The 15,324-nt window shown below is 41.2% G+C and overlaps 1 protein-coding gene across 1 annotated transcript in view; it reads left to right on the top strand.

Moving 5' to 3' along the window:
• The window catches only part of BLTP1 (bridge-like lipid transfer protein family member 1), a 245,540-nt gene that overhangs the window by 219,430 nt on the left and 10,786 nt on the right, over nucleotides 1-15,324 (top strand). Inside the window, exons 78-84 of the mRNA XM_084626089.1 lie at nucleotides 955-1,215; nucleotides 8,605-8,755; nucleotides 10,179-10,336; nucleotides 10,965-11,157; nucleotides 11,395-11,609; nucleotides 13,682-13,933; nucleotides 14,378-14,581. Coding sequence (XP_084482215.1) covers nucleotides 955-1,215; nucleotides 8,605-8,755; nucleotides 10,179-10,336; nucleotides 10,965-11,157; nucleotides 11,395-11,609; nucleotides 13,682-13,933; nucleotides 14,378-14,581 — 1,434 coding nt within the window. The remainder of the gene's footprint in view (nucleotides 1-954; nucleotides 1,216-8,604; nucleotides 8,756-10,178; nucleotides 10,337-10,964; nucleotides 11,158-11,394; nucleotides 11,610-13,681; nucleotides 13,934-14,377; nucleotides 14,582-15,324) is intronic.

Here is a 15,324-nt window from a genome sequence, read left to right on the forward strand (position 1 = left end):
ACTCCACCCCCAAATTTCCTGCCCCAACCCTGATCCCCCTCCCTCATTGTAGTTCCTGGCCAGACCCTACACCCCAACCCCCAGCCATGTGCTCACTGCACTCCCACCCTCAGCTCAGTGCCGAGAGAGAGGAAGAGAATGGGCTAGAACCAGGGAGAAGGTAGGAACCCATCCTATGTGGGCAGGGCCAGGATCCTGGGCTGGTAGCCAGGACCCGGCAGATGGAACCCCAGATCGGTACCAGGCTGAGTGGCAGCGGGCTGAGCCGCTCAGCCCACTGCCGGTCTGGGGTCCCGGCTGCCGGCCCCACTCAGCCCGCTACCGGTCTGGGGTTCTGGCTGCCGGCCCCTTGCTAGCCAGGGCCCCGCTCATCCTGCTGCCGGCCGAGGTGAACGGAACCCCAGGCTGGCAGCGGGCTGAGCGAGCCAGCGGCGTAAGATCAGCATTTTAATTTAATTTTAAATGAAGCTTCTTAAACATTTTGAAAACCTTGTTTACTTTACATACGACAATAGTTTAGTTATATAATATATCGATTTATAGAGAGAGACCTTCTAAAAAACGTTCAAATATATTACTGGCACGCAAAACCTTAAATTAAAGTGAATAAATGAAGACTCGGCACACCACGTCTGAAAGGTTGCCAAGCCCTGGTTTAAGTATACTTGGTCCTGCCTCAGCACAGGAGGTTGGACTTGATGACTTCTTGAGGTCCCTTCCAACCCAACACTTCTATGATTCTATGAATACTATTAACATAATATTAAGGTGACAATAAAAACACTTTAGAAGAGTTTCAAAGTTACTACTATGAGATTTGCTGCTAAGATTGAAATATACAAAACATTTCCCCATATGTAAGAGTAAATCATTTTGCTTCTGTTAAGTATTACAGACTGACTGACTAAAAATAAAATAAAGTTACACTGCACTATGGGCACTTTTCTTTTCCAGCAGCATCAGGTCCTGGAACACCAGATTCCATTGATGGGGTAAGCCAGCATCTTTCTCCTGAATCGTCACGTAAAGCATACTGTAGGACTTGGGAGCAGCCCTGCCAGTCTGCTTCATTTACACACATGGCACAATCACCCAATGTTTTTAATGAGCACAATACAAACACCAGTATGTCACCTGGGACAGCAAATCATAATTTAAAATCTCCAGCTGTTGCAAGATCCCGGAGCGTATCTGATTCTTCAGTTCCCAACAGAGGTGAGTGGAAAAGGAGATTTTTAACAATCCTGTGTCTTTTTAGTGTGATTTAACACTATAAATATTTCCAGTAATTAAGTACAAGGATGTGATATGTGATAGGGCATTGAGTCATCATATCAGTCAGAAAAAGTTATTAGTAATCAGTCAGAATAACTGTGTTTGCAACTGTAAGTTTTCATTCTGATCTTGTACTCTTAGGGTGCTGTAGGTGGGATGGAGATAAAGTAATTATATTGTTTTAAAAATTCAATGAACTTGTTCTTAACATTTTAAACAGGAAATGTAATCACAGAAAAATAGCAAGCCTATAAATAAATTAAAACTTAAAGGCACAATCCTGTGAGGTGGTGAGTGCCATTGGCTCCCACTGAAATATTTGGCACCTTGCAGGATCAGATCCTAAAGCATGTATTTTTCTCATTGTGCTAGTGTCTCCTTTGTGTGATAGGACAGAGTCTGAGAACTACAGAAACTGAAATATAGTTTGTCCATCTAGTCTATAAAACACCATTGGAAATGCTATTGCTAGCACAAAGGTTACACAGCTGGTGTGTGGTTCTGCAGTTTATCTTCATTTATACTAATCCTTTCCTTTACACTTGGGTCCACCCATGCTAACCTGGTGTTCCCCGTAGCAGCTTCACGTCACAGATTGGATTGTCAAATATGTGGTTGCATGCAGATGACTGAGTCTTAGGCCCATATTAGGAAATACAAAATAAATACAGATGTGTTTCTCTTTGTATAGAGGTGGAGAAAATAATATGAACTTGTTCTGCTATGACTGATTTGATTTTGCATCTTATGAGTGAAACAGTGGGGTCTATTTGGGGTCTCAGAGTAGCAGCCATATTAGTCTGTATCTGCAAAAAGAACAGGAGTACTTGTGGCACCTTAGAGACTAATATATTTATTAGAGCATAAGCTTTCATGGGCTACATAGCTTATGCTCTAATAAATTTGTTAGTCTCTAAGGTGCCACAAGTACTCCTGTTCTTTTTATTTGGGGTCTGTACAGTACTGAGGCAGATAAGGTGTTTAAAAATGTTTTTTTTACTATAGTGAAATATGTGGAGAAGTGAGAGGACAGGTTTTTAATCTATATGGAGGGCAAAATGTGAGCACTTCACAGAGGAAAACTTAGCTGAAGTAGAATTTGTGGTTAGCTAAATATTTTTTTGAACTAGCACATACTCACGCAGTTTAGGCATAGTGCCATGTTTTAAAAAATGACAAATATTCATGTGGGCTTCCAGTAGGAGTTTTACTGACTTGAAGTTCACCAGTCTATGTGACAAACCCCAGGGTACAATCTAGACTAATGAATAGCTGTCACACCCCTGCCCTCTAACCTGGGCTGCCCTTTACAATGCTTTGTTGCTGTAGCTGCCAGTCTGGACTGCTCAGAGTCTCCAGTGTGGAAGTCACTCGTGGCTCTGTGTGTGTGTGCGTGCGTGCATTCATGCTGCAGCCAGCCACACCTTGGCTCCTACCAAATTTGGCTATAGTACAGGGTGACCCAACTAATTCCCAGTCTTAGATTTTGCCCCAGAAATGTATGTCCTGTACTGACCAGCCTTCTCCTGGACAATACAAGTTTATATAAACTCTGTTATTGCTTTAATAGAAATAATGCTTGCCACCCCAAATGGAGTTTCCCCAAGTTTAACTATAAAGAGAGATTTTAAGTGAGTACAAGTAATAAGGCATAAGTCAGAAATGGTTACAATAAAGATAAAAAGCAACTGGTGCCTAACTTAAATTGTTAAATTCAAAGCAAGGTTTTCTCACCACATACTCTCAGCAGTCTTACTGACCAAATTTCTTAGGTCAAGACCCCTTCTCCAGTTCAGTGGCTGCCTCCTTTGCATCTTCTGGTGCATTGAATCGATGAACAGAGAGAGAGAGAGAGAGAGAGATAGAAGGGTCCCCTTGGGGGTGTTTACACTGAGAGTTGGCAGGGACTCCAGAGAGCACTCTTGGAGAAGGTATGGTTCTCAGAGGGAACAGGCCCGCTGGTAATCTGCCACCTTCCACGTCTAGTAGATTCACCATTGTCTATTGAGGGATTGTTAATCCTGCAAAAGACTTGTGGCATACTCCAACATCAATACCTGCCACTTCCAAGAGGGCAAATAGAGAGTACCAAGCTCCACCCAAGGGCTTGGAATACTTTTATTTGCATCCAGGGACAAGCTGATTTATTTTAGTAGCTATTCAAGAAAGATCCAAGTAGCCAGGGCCTTCTAATACAACACAAGGGAAAAGGACTATAGAAGACTAGATCTCTTTGTCAGAAAAGTTGTCTGCTCCACTGGTCTCCACATGTATGTTGCCGTTTCTGAAATACAAAGATTCAGTATTTAATGTGTAAAATCTGTAAGACTTTAAAATATTTATTATATTTTATGGATGACCTGAAATTTATTTATTTTTTCTCATGACAGTGTTCATAAAAATAGAGAAATGAATGATTTCATTCTCATGATAATTAAGGCAACAAAGTAAACTGTAAATGTTTTAATTTTCGGCAATCTTTAGTTGTAGTTCTCCAAGTATATGCCCTATGGACACTCCACCATAGGATGCGCGCATGCACGTGCACCCTTTACCAGAGAATGTGTTTTTAAAAAAAAAAAAAAAAAAGGCAGTGTGCTACTCTGGAGCAGTAGTCTCCTCCAAACTGGGATGCGTGCACCCCAGGGAATACATGAGGTGATCCCAGGGGGTGCACAGCAGTAGTAGCTCCGCCAGACAGCACTCCGCCGTTTTTTTTCTTCGCTGGCAGCTCTGCACATCCATGGCTGGTGTTCCCCTCCAGCGGCCCGCCTGCAGCAGGTCTTCCGGTCTGCTTCCATTGGCGGCGTGCCTGCAGCAGGTCACCCTGGGGGTGCGCAAGCCAAAAAGTTTGGAGACCACTGCTGTAGAGTGCATTTATGATATCCACGGTTCTCTGCTTCCCACCTTTTCTCACTCACTGTTAAATCATTCTTTTAGTTAGTTCAGATTTTATTTTAATTATTATATTAGGTTTTAATACAATGCTGTGCTTTTGAAAGGGGGGGGTCTCCCCTCCCGAACTTATTGTTTTTAGTTCCATGGCACTTCCTGGGTTATATCAAAATCCTCAGCGTTCCAGACCTGCCACAGGTATTTTCCCTGTAGTGACAGGCACTCTAGGGTACCAGCCTGGTAGAAACACCAACACCTGTTGGTCCTGCATCACTCACAGGCACTGCAAAACCATAAGCCGGTACTGTGTGGCCCCTTGGTACCTGAGGCGACCAGGACCCATCATCAGAAGAGGGTTCTACTCCAAATATTTCCTGGTTCCCAAGAGAAGCAGAGGCTGAAAGACAATTCTAAATCTCAAGAATATGGACATGTATGTCCTTTCACAGCACTTCAGGATGATAACCTTAGCCACCACATTTCCATCCATAAATCCTGGCAATTAGTTTGTCGTCCTCGACCACCTTTTATATAGCCATTCACTCCTCCCACAAGTGCTTTCTGAACTGAAGAGCAGTGGATGTATTGTTTCTTGACTTTAGCAAAGCTTTTGACACGGTCTCCCACAGTATTCTTGTCAGCAAATTAAAGAAGTATGGGCTGGATGAATGCACTATAAGGTGGGTAGAAAGTTGGCTAGATTGTCGGGCTCAACGGGTAGTGATCAATGGCTCCACATCTAGTTGGCAGCCGGTGTCAAGTGGAGTGCCCCAGGGGTCGGTCCTGGGGCCGGTTTTGTTCAATATCTTCATAAATGATCTGGAGGATGGTGTGGATTGAACTCTCAGCAAATTTGCGGATGATACTAAACTGGGAGGAGTGGTAGATACGCTGGAGGGCAGGGATAGGATACAGAGGGACCTAGACAAATTGGAGGATTGGGCCAAAAGAAATCTGATGAGGTTCAATAAGGATAAGTGCAGGGTCCTGCACTTAGGAAGGAAGAACCCAATGCACAGCTACAGACTAGGGACTGAATGGCTAGGCAGCAGTTCTGCGGAAAAGGACCTAGGGGTGACAGTGGACGAGAAGCTGGATATGAGTCAGCAGTGTGCCCTTTTTGCCAAGAAGGCCAATGGCATTTTGGGATATATAAGTAGGGGCATAGCGAGCAGATCGAGGGACATAATCGTTCCCCTCTATTCGACATTGGTGAGGCCTCATCTGGAGTACTGTGTCCAGTTTTGGGCCCCACACTACAAGAAGGATGTGGATAAATTGGAGAGAGTCCAGCGAAGGGCAACAAAAATGATGAGGGGTCTGGAACACATGACTTATGAGGAGAGGCTGAGGGAACTGGGATTGTTTAGTCTGCAGAAGAGAAGAATGAGGGGGGATTTGATAGCTGCTTTCAACTACCTGAGAGGTGGTTCCAGAGAGGATGGTTCTAGACTATTCTCAGTGGTAGAAGAGGACAGGACAAGGAGTAATGGTCTCAAGTTGCAGTGGGGGAGGTTTAGGTTGGATATTAGGAAAAACTTTTTCACTAGGAGGGTGGTGAAACACTGGAATGCGTTACCTAGGGAGGTGGTAGAATTTCCTTCCTTAGAAGTTTTTAAGGTCAGGCTTGACAAAGCCCTGGCTGGGATGATTTAATTGGGGATTGGTCCTGCTTTGAGCAGGGGGTTGGACTAGATGACCTCCTGAGGTCCCTTCCAACCCTGATATTCTATGATTCTATATTCTATGATTAATAGACTCAAAACATTACCAAATCCTCATTCTCCCCAAGGGTCTTTACCAGGTCTTTTTAGCAGTGCCAGCTCACCTGTGTTGGTGGAGCATTGCAGTGTTTCCATATTTGGATGACTGGCACCTCAGGAGTCAATCAGCTCTAGAAGTTCAATTGGCAGTATTCAAGGCACGAATGCTGTTTCGATCCCTGGGCATTTGCATTAATCTAAAAACACTGACATTAAGATAGTCTTCATCAGAGCCACTCTAGATTCCCTAATTTCCCGAGCTTACCTTCCCAAGGTAAGATTCTCCACTATGTCCAGTCTAACATCTACCCTACAGCACAGTCCACAAACAACTCTAAGAACCTGCCTACAACTCCTAGGCCACACATTGGCTTCCACATTCATTGTGTTGCATGATTCCACATGCATTATGTTGCAAGTCTGCACCTCAGATGTCTTTGGGCTTGCCTGAGGACTGTGTATACCACAAACCAATGGTCTTTCCAAACCAATCATGGTACCTCCAAACATACAGACACTCTCAGGTGCTGGAAGAACCCACTGAAGTGGAATCCTAATTTTCACATCCTCCACTCTTAAAAAATATATATATATAATATTCCTCATGACGGATGACTCTCACTTGGGTTGGGCGTGCCCTCTACAAGAGGCCACTGCACAGGGCAAATGGTCCCCACAAAAGAGAGCACTCTTCATGAACATCCTAGAACTAAGAGCATTTCATTACACCTGTCAGCGCTTCCTTTACAATATCCAGGGTAATGCTGGACAATCAGGCAGCGATGTACAATATAAACCATCAAGGGGAAGCAAGATCCCAGTTATTATCAGCAGAGTCGCTAAGACTGTGGAACTAAGGTATCTCACATCATCTAGAAATCTCAGTGCTTTATGTACCCAGCCTCCCAGAATACAATTGCAGATTTCATCAGGACCACAAGTGTTGGAAAATGCGCTACAACACCTTGGTTTCCTGCCCAACTCTACCTGCCCATACCTCTGATCCTCAAAACATCATTCAAACTGAGACAAATAGGAGCAAGGATTAGTCTCATAGTGCCATCATGGCCAAGACAAGTGTACTACTCAGACCTCCTTCACCTCTCCGTGGCAACACCTCTTCATCTCCTGAGACAGGAAGTCTTTCTTGAGAGGAACTCAGGTACCCTGATACATCCCAGTCCTTTGTCTCAAGGGGTGGCTCCTCAATGGTTCTTGAGTGTGGAATTATGCTGTTCAGATAAGCTCTAGTCAGATAAGATCTAGCAGGAAACCACCTACTTGCGAGACTTACTTGCAGAAGTGGAAACATTTCCATTCCTGGTCTTCCCTCTATTCTTTGCAAGCCTCAGATGCTCCACTCTCAAAAATCTTAGATTACCCATCAGACTTAATGACCTGAGGTTTGTCAGTTAGCTCAGTCAGAGTGCACCTGCTCTCTATCAAGACCTTCCATTTACCTATTGAGGGGGTTTCAGTCTTTAACTGCAAACCATGGTTAGGTTCCTTAAGGGCTTACACAACTTGTTTCCTCTTCTCAGGAACCCTGCTCCCCGATGGGACTGTAACTTGGTCCTTAATGCCTTGAGATGCCTCCCCTTTGAGATGCCAATAGCTGCTCGCTTTTCCACCTTTCTCTTAAGACTTCATTTCTGGTTGCTGTTGCTTCAGCCAAAAGAATGAGGGTGTCAAGGTGTACGTGGCAGACCCATCATATACCGTCTTTTACCCTGACAAGGTTACACCGTGTCCCCATCCTCACTTCCTCTCTAAGTTCTCACTGAATTTTGTATTAATCAAGAAATTTGTTTACCAGTATTTTATCCAAAGCAGGACACCTCCAGAGAGGAAACTAGTCTGCACACACATGAGACATCAGGAGGGCTGTCACCTTCTCCCTCTAGACTGAGACCTACAAAGCTTCTGCAAGATGCTTTGTATCTTTTGCTGAAAGAATAGATAGCCAATTTCCACTCAGACTCTGAAATGGGTTTTAGGTTGCATCTTTACCTGCTATAAAACTGCTGGGATACAACACCCTCGCAGAGCAATAGAACACTCCACTGGGTGTCATTCCACTTCTGTTGCCCCTGCTGAAGGATGTTCCCATAGCAGAGATCTGCAGGACTGCAACTTGGTCTTCAGCTCACATGTTTGCCAAGCATTATGCTATCTTACCTGCTTCCAGAGCTGATGCTACCTTTGGTAGCCCAGCTGTCCAAACTGTTTTGGATTTGCCTCCTCAGCTCCCTCCTCCACACTGAGTTACTACTTGGGGGCCTCCGAGGGTGGAGCATCCATAGGCATATACAGTTGCTGCGGCATCTTTGGTTTCATGGTTGATAAGAAACTGAGTAGCAGCAGATCCATGCTTTTTTATATGCCCTTGTCTGGGATCACGAGGTGCTGCTCTGTACAGACACATGGATGCTGCTTTTTTACAATCTCCAGTTGAGAGCACATGGGTATGCACACATTCTGCAGTGGAATATCCTCAGGGACAAAACTTCTTGAAGAACTCAAATTACTGTAAGGTAAGTAACCTCTCCATCTGTGGTGCTTTTAAGTCTCGTGGCAGTTTTGTCTTCTGTTAATATCTTTTAGTGTTAAAAACCTACAAGTTTTCCTCCAGGGAATACCTTTTTCAATTTTTACTTTCCTCTGTTTTTAGATACACTCTCGAAAACCTCAACACCGTTTAATAAATCAAATAAAGCTGCAAGTCAGCAGGGGACACCATGGGAAACTCTGGTTGTGTTTGCTATGAATTTGAAACAATTAAATGTCCAAATGAATATGAGCAATGTAATGGGCAATACTACGTAAGTAGAAAAAATTGGTGATTTAGCAGATTGTTTGATATTTTAATTTGCTTGGGGGAAAAGTCTGTTAAACAGTTGTCTCCCAAGAACATTTAAAACTTGCTGTCTTCTAGGTCAGTGGTTCTCAACCAGGGGTACGCTTACCCCTGGGAGTACACAGAGGTCTTCCAGGGTGTACATCAACTCATCTAGATATCGGCCTAATTTTACAACAGGCTACATAAAAAGCACTAGGGGAGTCAGTACGAACTAAAATTTTATACAGAAAATGACTTTTTTTCTATATACTATATACTGAAATGTACATAAAATATTTATATTACAATTGATTTATTTTACAATTATAAGCTTAAAAATGAGAAAGTAAGAAATTTTTTAGTAATAGTGTGCTGTGATACTTTTTTGTATTTTTATGTCTGATTTTTGTAAACAAGTAGTTTTTAAGTGAGGTGAAAATTGGGGGTACACAAAAGAAATCAGACTCCTGAAAGGCGTACAGTAGTCTGGAAAAGTTGAGAGCCACTGTTCTAGGTGATTTTGTATTTTTATAGTTTTTAATCCTGCCATTCCACTTTAAATGCCCTTGGTGAACGAATGTAGTGTTGTATGATCTCCTGACCTATGGTCTGCTTGAAATGAAACTGACTGTAAGTGTTAACGGCCACTGAGGCTACACTCAGACTTCAGGAACTTGACATAAGTTAGGATCTGAGGTAGCCTCAGTGCCCTATGGAAAGTATAGTCTGCTCTATCCTTGGCAGGCCACTGGCCACAGGAACACTACATTATATTAGATATATTAGATATTTCTACAGTGAGTCAGCTTCTAAATCGCCAGTATAGGACAATGTGGGAAAATCAGAATACCATTTTATAAGAGGCACAAAGCTGCGGAAAGGTGGATTTTCTCTCTGCCGGGTTTAGGCCCAAGCCTCCTATGTTATATTATTTCTGTTTTGTGGAGAAGCTGGGGGAAGCAACATTTCATTTGGAGCCAAATTTTCAAATGTTGTGTGTAAAGAGCTTCATTCTCCACAGGTGGATTACCGCAGAGTATACTAGATCCATGCTCTTAGCAATTCTGCCCATTCCATATTCCAGTGTTGAAATACTCCAAAGCTGAAAGTTTCAGCTCTGAAGCACCTCATCAACAGATGGCGCATGCCTAATCACTGCTGAAGAATTACATCCAGTAACCTGTCCTCACACCTTAAGTGTCTGTTCCTTCTGAAACAGCACTATTTTGTCATTTGGCTTTTCTTATTTGTGGAAATATATTTTTCTTGCCCCAAACACTGACTCAAACAACTCTGCAGTAAAACAAGAAACTATGCATATCTCAACAGTTTTTGCTTACAATGGTACCGTGTAGTTTGAAGTGTTGAAAGTACTCATGCATTTCCGCTTTTCATCTCCGTTTCAGGTGGACTACTAGTGGTTTGAAAAGCCAAGGACGTTTATCTGTTGGTAGTAACAGAGACCGTGAAATTAGCATGTCTGTTGGTCTGGGAAGATCACAGTTGGATTCTAGAGGAGGTGTGGTTGGAGGTACCATAGATGTTAATACCTTGGAGATGGTGGGTAAGTTGGAAAGACTACAAGTTTTACACTTCGCGATACAAAGTCCATTACGAATTACACCCGTGCAGCAGTATTCTACAGAAGTGTAGTGTTCCGAAGTGTCAGTTTTTTTACATAATATGAAAAGCCAAAAGCACATATGTAATACAAAATTTTCCTATGTGAACTTATTTAATTATATAAACAGACTTTGGCCTAGAATCTCACCTGCTGCACCCATTGTCCACTGGGCAAAGTTTGGCAGCAGGAGAGGGTGTCCAGGAGTCAGTTGCAATTCCCTGATTCTGGGATGGTTCTCTGCCTCAGGGCCAGGGCTGCTCTTAACCTGCACTGGCTGACTGTGGCCCCCAAGTATTCTACCAGTTGAAAACTGGAAGAGTACACAGCACTCCAATGTACCCTATAGCTCCTCAAACACCCCTATGCTAGGAACTGCAGGAAAGATGATGTAAGAGCTGGATATGTCAGTCCTATACCAATTTGGGGACTTCCCAATGCTTAGGACAGTTCAGTGGCTTTCCAGTCCCTTTCCACCACCAGAGTGGCATAAAGGGGTCAGGATACATTAGAGAATCTGGTCCCTTATTTTTAACATCTTGTATATCTATATTGAATTATTCTGTTTCAGCTCATATTTCTGAACATCCAAACCAGCAACCCAGTCACAAAATTCAGATTACAATGGGTTCTACAGAAGCACGTGTTGACTATATGGGGTCCAGTATCCTTATGGGAATCTTCAGTAATGCAGATCTTAAACTGCAGGATGAATGGAAAGTTAATCTGTATAATACCTTGGATTCAAGTATTTCTGATAAAAGGTAATACTACTTACTGTACTTAATGTTTCCACTGTCTAGTTCTGTCCATTTCTCTCATCCAAAAGAATAAAGTACATATGCTTTTTTCATAAAAGATTGCTAGATCATATCTGATGACAAAAATAAAATAAAATTAAAATAATGCAGGTTAGGAAAGTGAAAACAAGTCACTTTTTTGTATTGAATCAAATATAAACTGAATTTATGGTGAATATTCTTACTCTTTTTATATTCTAGTGAGATATTTGTCCATGGAGACTTGAAGTGGGATATCTTTCAAGTGATGATTTCAAGATCAACCACCCCAGACCTGATAAAAATAGGAATGAAGCTTCAGGAGTTCTTTACTCAGCAGTTTGATACCAGCAAACGGGCTTTATCTACCTGGGGACCTGTTCCTTATCTTCCTCCTAAGACAGTGGCTAATATAGAGAAAAGCTCACATGAGCAATGTATGTATTATAAAAATAAAAAGCTTAGTTATATAGTACCATTTATAGGTGAGATTTTTCAGAATTAGTTTCCAGTATTGCAAACACTAATGAGTGAGAGTAAGTCCCATGGAATTTTAAAGTATTAATATTAGTGTAACAAGATATCATGCTAAAGCTTCAGTACATCTGCCACAGATTTTTTTTGGCATGGATAGCCTATAAAAATAAAGTTCAGGGCTCTTCTTGTGAATATACACTCTTTTGGTAAATATAAAACTAGAGCTGGCTGATAATTTTGTCATCAGATTTTTAGATGAAAAATGAATTTTCCACTAAAACAAAAACTCTTGTATTTTGAAAAACTTTTTGGTTTTGGGTTTTCAAAGGTTTATTTTCCTCTCCCCCCCACCCCGTTCCTTTTTCCAGTGGGGAAAGAAGTGAAAAAGTGTGGGGAGGGGGCCCCAAAAAATTAAAAGCCTTTACAAAAAATTCAAATTAAACCAATGTTCATTTAAAATTTTTCATAAAAAATATTTAAAAGAAAAATATCAAGCAAAATATTTGTTTTTTTTCCAAGGCTTTTTATGAAAATGGTATTCTATTTTTGACTAGCCCTCATTTAAACACTTTGATGTGTGAGGGTCCCATTTCTCCTAAGCAAACATGGAAGTTGTTAATGACCAATAAAGAATCTAGGGACTTCCTTACTACACAAGGAATTTTAAAATATATAGTATTTAAAAATATCTGGTGTATACCTACTTCAACATACTGCTAGTGCACAAGGCAGATAGAACAGGGAACATTTCATGTCATTTTAGTATCCCTCTTTTGATCCTAGAGTGATCAGGATGCCTTCACCGTACTCACTGGAATTCTGTATGTTCTAATAACTAGCAGTTTTATACATCTATTTAGCCAACAGTAGTTATTACATTGATGATATTCAGTACCACAGTTAAAATATGTGGATGGTGAGTTTGGGACTGGGCGGGACAAGAAGGAACAAGTTATAAAAATCAAAGGAGAATACTATCATCAGAGGTCTCTTTTGTATGGTGTTCAACGTAATTTAATCCACTGATTACTATACACAGTATCTGCTATAGTGGAAATTGTATCCTGTAATTTTTTGGCCAGAGTTGCTTCCGAGAATAGGTACATAATATTCTTCGTGTTGTACGTTAATTTTTTGCATTTTTTTATGGAAGTACTTCCTCCAAACCTGCATCATTGACCTTAGTCCTCAGTGCTGCATTTTTTTCTTGTCTCTCATGTTACTGCTAAAGGTTATGCTGTAGTGTGTTGGCTGTTGGTTTGAATAGCTCACATATAGTGAGTGTGTTCCCCACGCATATGTGATCCTTGTCAATGATTTTGAGTAAACTTTTTCAGTAAATGTAAGGTTTATGCCCTTTTGGATAGCCCTCCAACTCTGATATATTTGGTTCATGTTTCTTGTCTAACTTTCTAACCAACCTTAAAGCTGTATATTATTTCTTTATTATTGCTGACTTTTTTAGACTATCCTATTCATTTTATGTAATTGTTGAATCCATTTTGACCGTTTGTATGTGTGGGTTGCCTTTGAGCTACCAGTACAATTTTCTGTATTAATCTTTGCTGCTTATTCTTATTTATTTGTAGTACAGTAATGCCTAGTGGCCCCAATCAAAGGTTGGAGTCCGGTTAGAGTCCCATAGTAGTAGGTAATAAGCAATTAAAAGACCTGCTATTTGGTCAGTTTTGTGAGACTTGTCTCCATGAAGACTAGCAATAGCCACTGCTGGAGCCATTTATTTTCCTGTCAGACATGAACTTGGGCACCTCCTAATCTGAACAAAAGAAATATGAGTTTTATTGATATTCAAGTATGTTTCTTTGGATACTTTTTTTCATCTCCACCGTCTTTGCACATGACAAGGCTGAAGCAATTTAAGTGAAATAGACTGTATATAAAGTTAGTATAGCCAGAGTCAGATTTTCAGTAGACACAGAATTCCAGCAGCATTTTACAGTTGTATCTTCCACTTCTGTAAAGTTCACAGTCATGCTTGAGGACCTTTCTATATTTGTGTTTTTTCCTCTAGTGCTGGATGCAGCGCATCATCGTCACTGGCCAGGGGTTTTGAAGGTAGTATCTGGGGGCCACATATCCTTATTTCAGGTTCCTTTACCAGAAGACGGAATGCAGTTTGGAGGATCTATGAGCTTGCATGGAAATCACATGACACTGGCATGCTTCCATGGACCTAATTTCCGTTCAAAATCTTGGGCACTGTTTCACCTTGAAGAACCCAACATTGCATTTTGGACAGAAGCACAAAAAATTTGGGAAGATGGTAACTAAAGCCTTAATGCATCCTTCACTTTAGAACCTTTTCTTGAACCATAATTGACCATCGCTAACCAAGCAAAGCAGCTTTCCTATACTTTGAATCAATATTGTTCTTTTCCCAAAAAGGCTTCTACGTGTTTAAAATAGTGATGGTGTACCAGAGAGAATATATCGCCTCTTGCTTTGTCTGTTGCATAAAGGAAAACACCTAGTTGAGTATAATATTTGATTCGTCCTTTATTTGAAGACTTCATTTTGCCAAAGTAGGAAGACAGCCTTCTTGTTCTGATAAATCTTTTTCTGTCTATAAATAGGGTTTAGTTCTCCTATCACTTACCTTAGCTTTACCTTATCAGTTTACTAGTATACTTGTACAAGTGATAGGAGGATCAAGCCCTATCATACTATTACTCTCTTCAGAATGTATATTTTTTTTACATTGACACAGGTTCTAGTGAGCATTCTACATATGTTGTACAAACACTGGACTTCCATTTGGGTCATAATACAATGGTCACCAAACCCTGTGGAGCCCTAGAAAGTCCTATGGCAACAATCACCAAGATAACAAGGCGCCGCCATGAAAACCCACCACATGGGGTTGCAAGTGTGAAAGAATGGTTCAATTATGTTACTGCTACAAGGAATGAAGGTTAGATTCATATTCATTAATTTCTGGCCTGATTGCCAATCAACTGCAGAACATGTTGACTTGACGTTAAAAAGGGAAAAAGAGGAGTTGAGCTCAGAAGAATAGATATTTTATGTTTCTACAAAAGCTGAACCCCTATAATCCATACCTCACTTATTTGAAACCCCATTACTGGGTCATGTCCCCCAGAGTTTCACATAAGTAATGCTAGAATAAAAGTGAGTTTTGAACTTTAAGCAGAGGAGAGCTTTCACTTTAAAAGGTTCTCTCTTTTCCCCTCACCCAGGAAATCCAAGACAAATTGGAGTGGACTTTGGGCTTCCCAAAGATTGACTAACACAGCAAGACTCTTACAGATACTTGGATTCTATGTATGGGGCAATACAAAAACCTAGATAGAGTTCTGGCCCAGTTCTCCTTTGGCGCTACAAGTATCAGATCCCTCAGGCTTATCAGACTTTTAAGCACCATGCACTTAATAAGCTGTGCACACATGGATATTGTTTTGATCTTTAAGTGTGTAGCTAATACAGTAGAACCTCAGAGTTACAAACACCAGAGTTACGAACTGACCAATCAACCATACTCCTCATTTGAACCAGAAGTATGCAATCAGGCAGCAGCAGAGACCAAAAAAAAAAAAAATGCAAATGCAGTACAGTACTGTGTTAAACATAAACTACTAAAAGAAGGGAAAGGAGCTTTTTTCTTTGCATGATAAAGTTTCAAAGCTGTATTAAGTC

Source organism: Lepidochelys olivacea (assembly GCF_965140295.1).
Source record: "Lepidochelys olivacea isolate rLepOli2 genome assembly, chromosome: 4".
Taxonomy (NCBI): domain Eukaryota; kingdom Metazoa; phylum Chordata; order Testudines; family Cheloniidae; genus Lepidochelys; species Lepidochelys olivacea.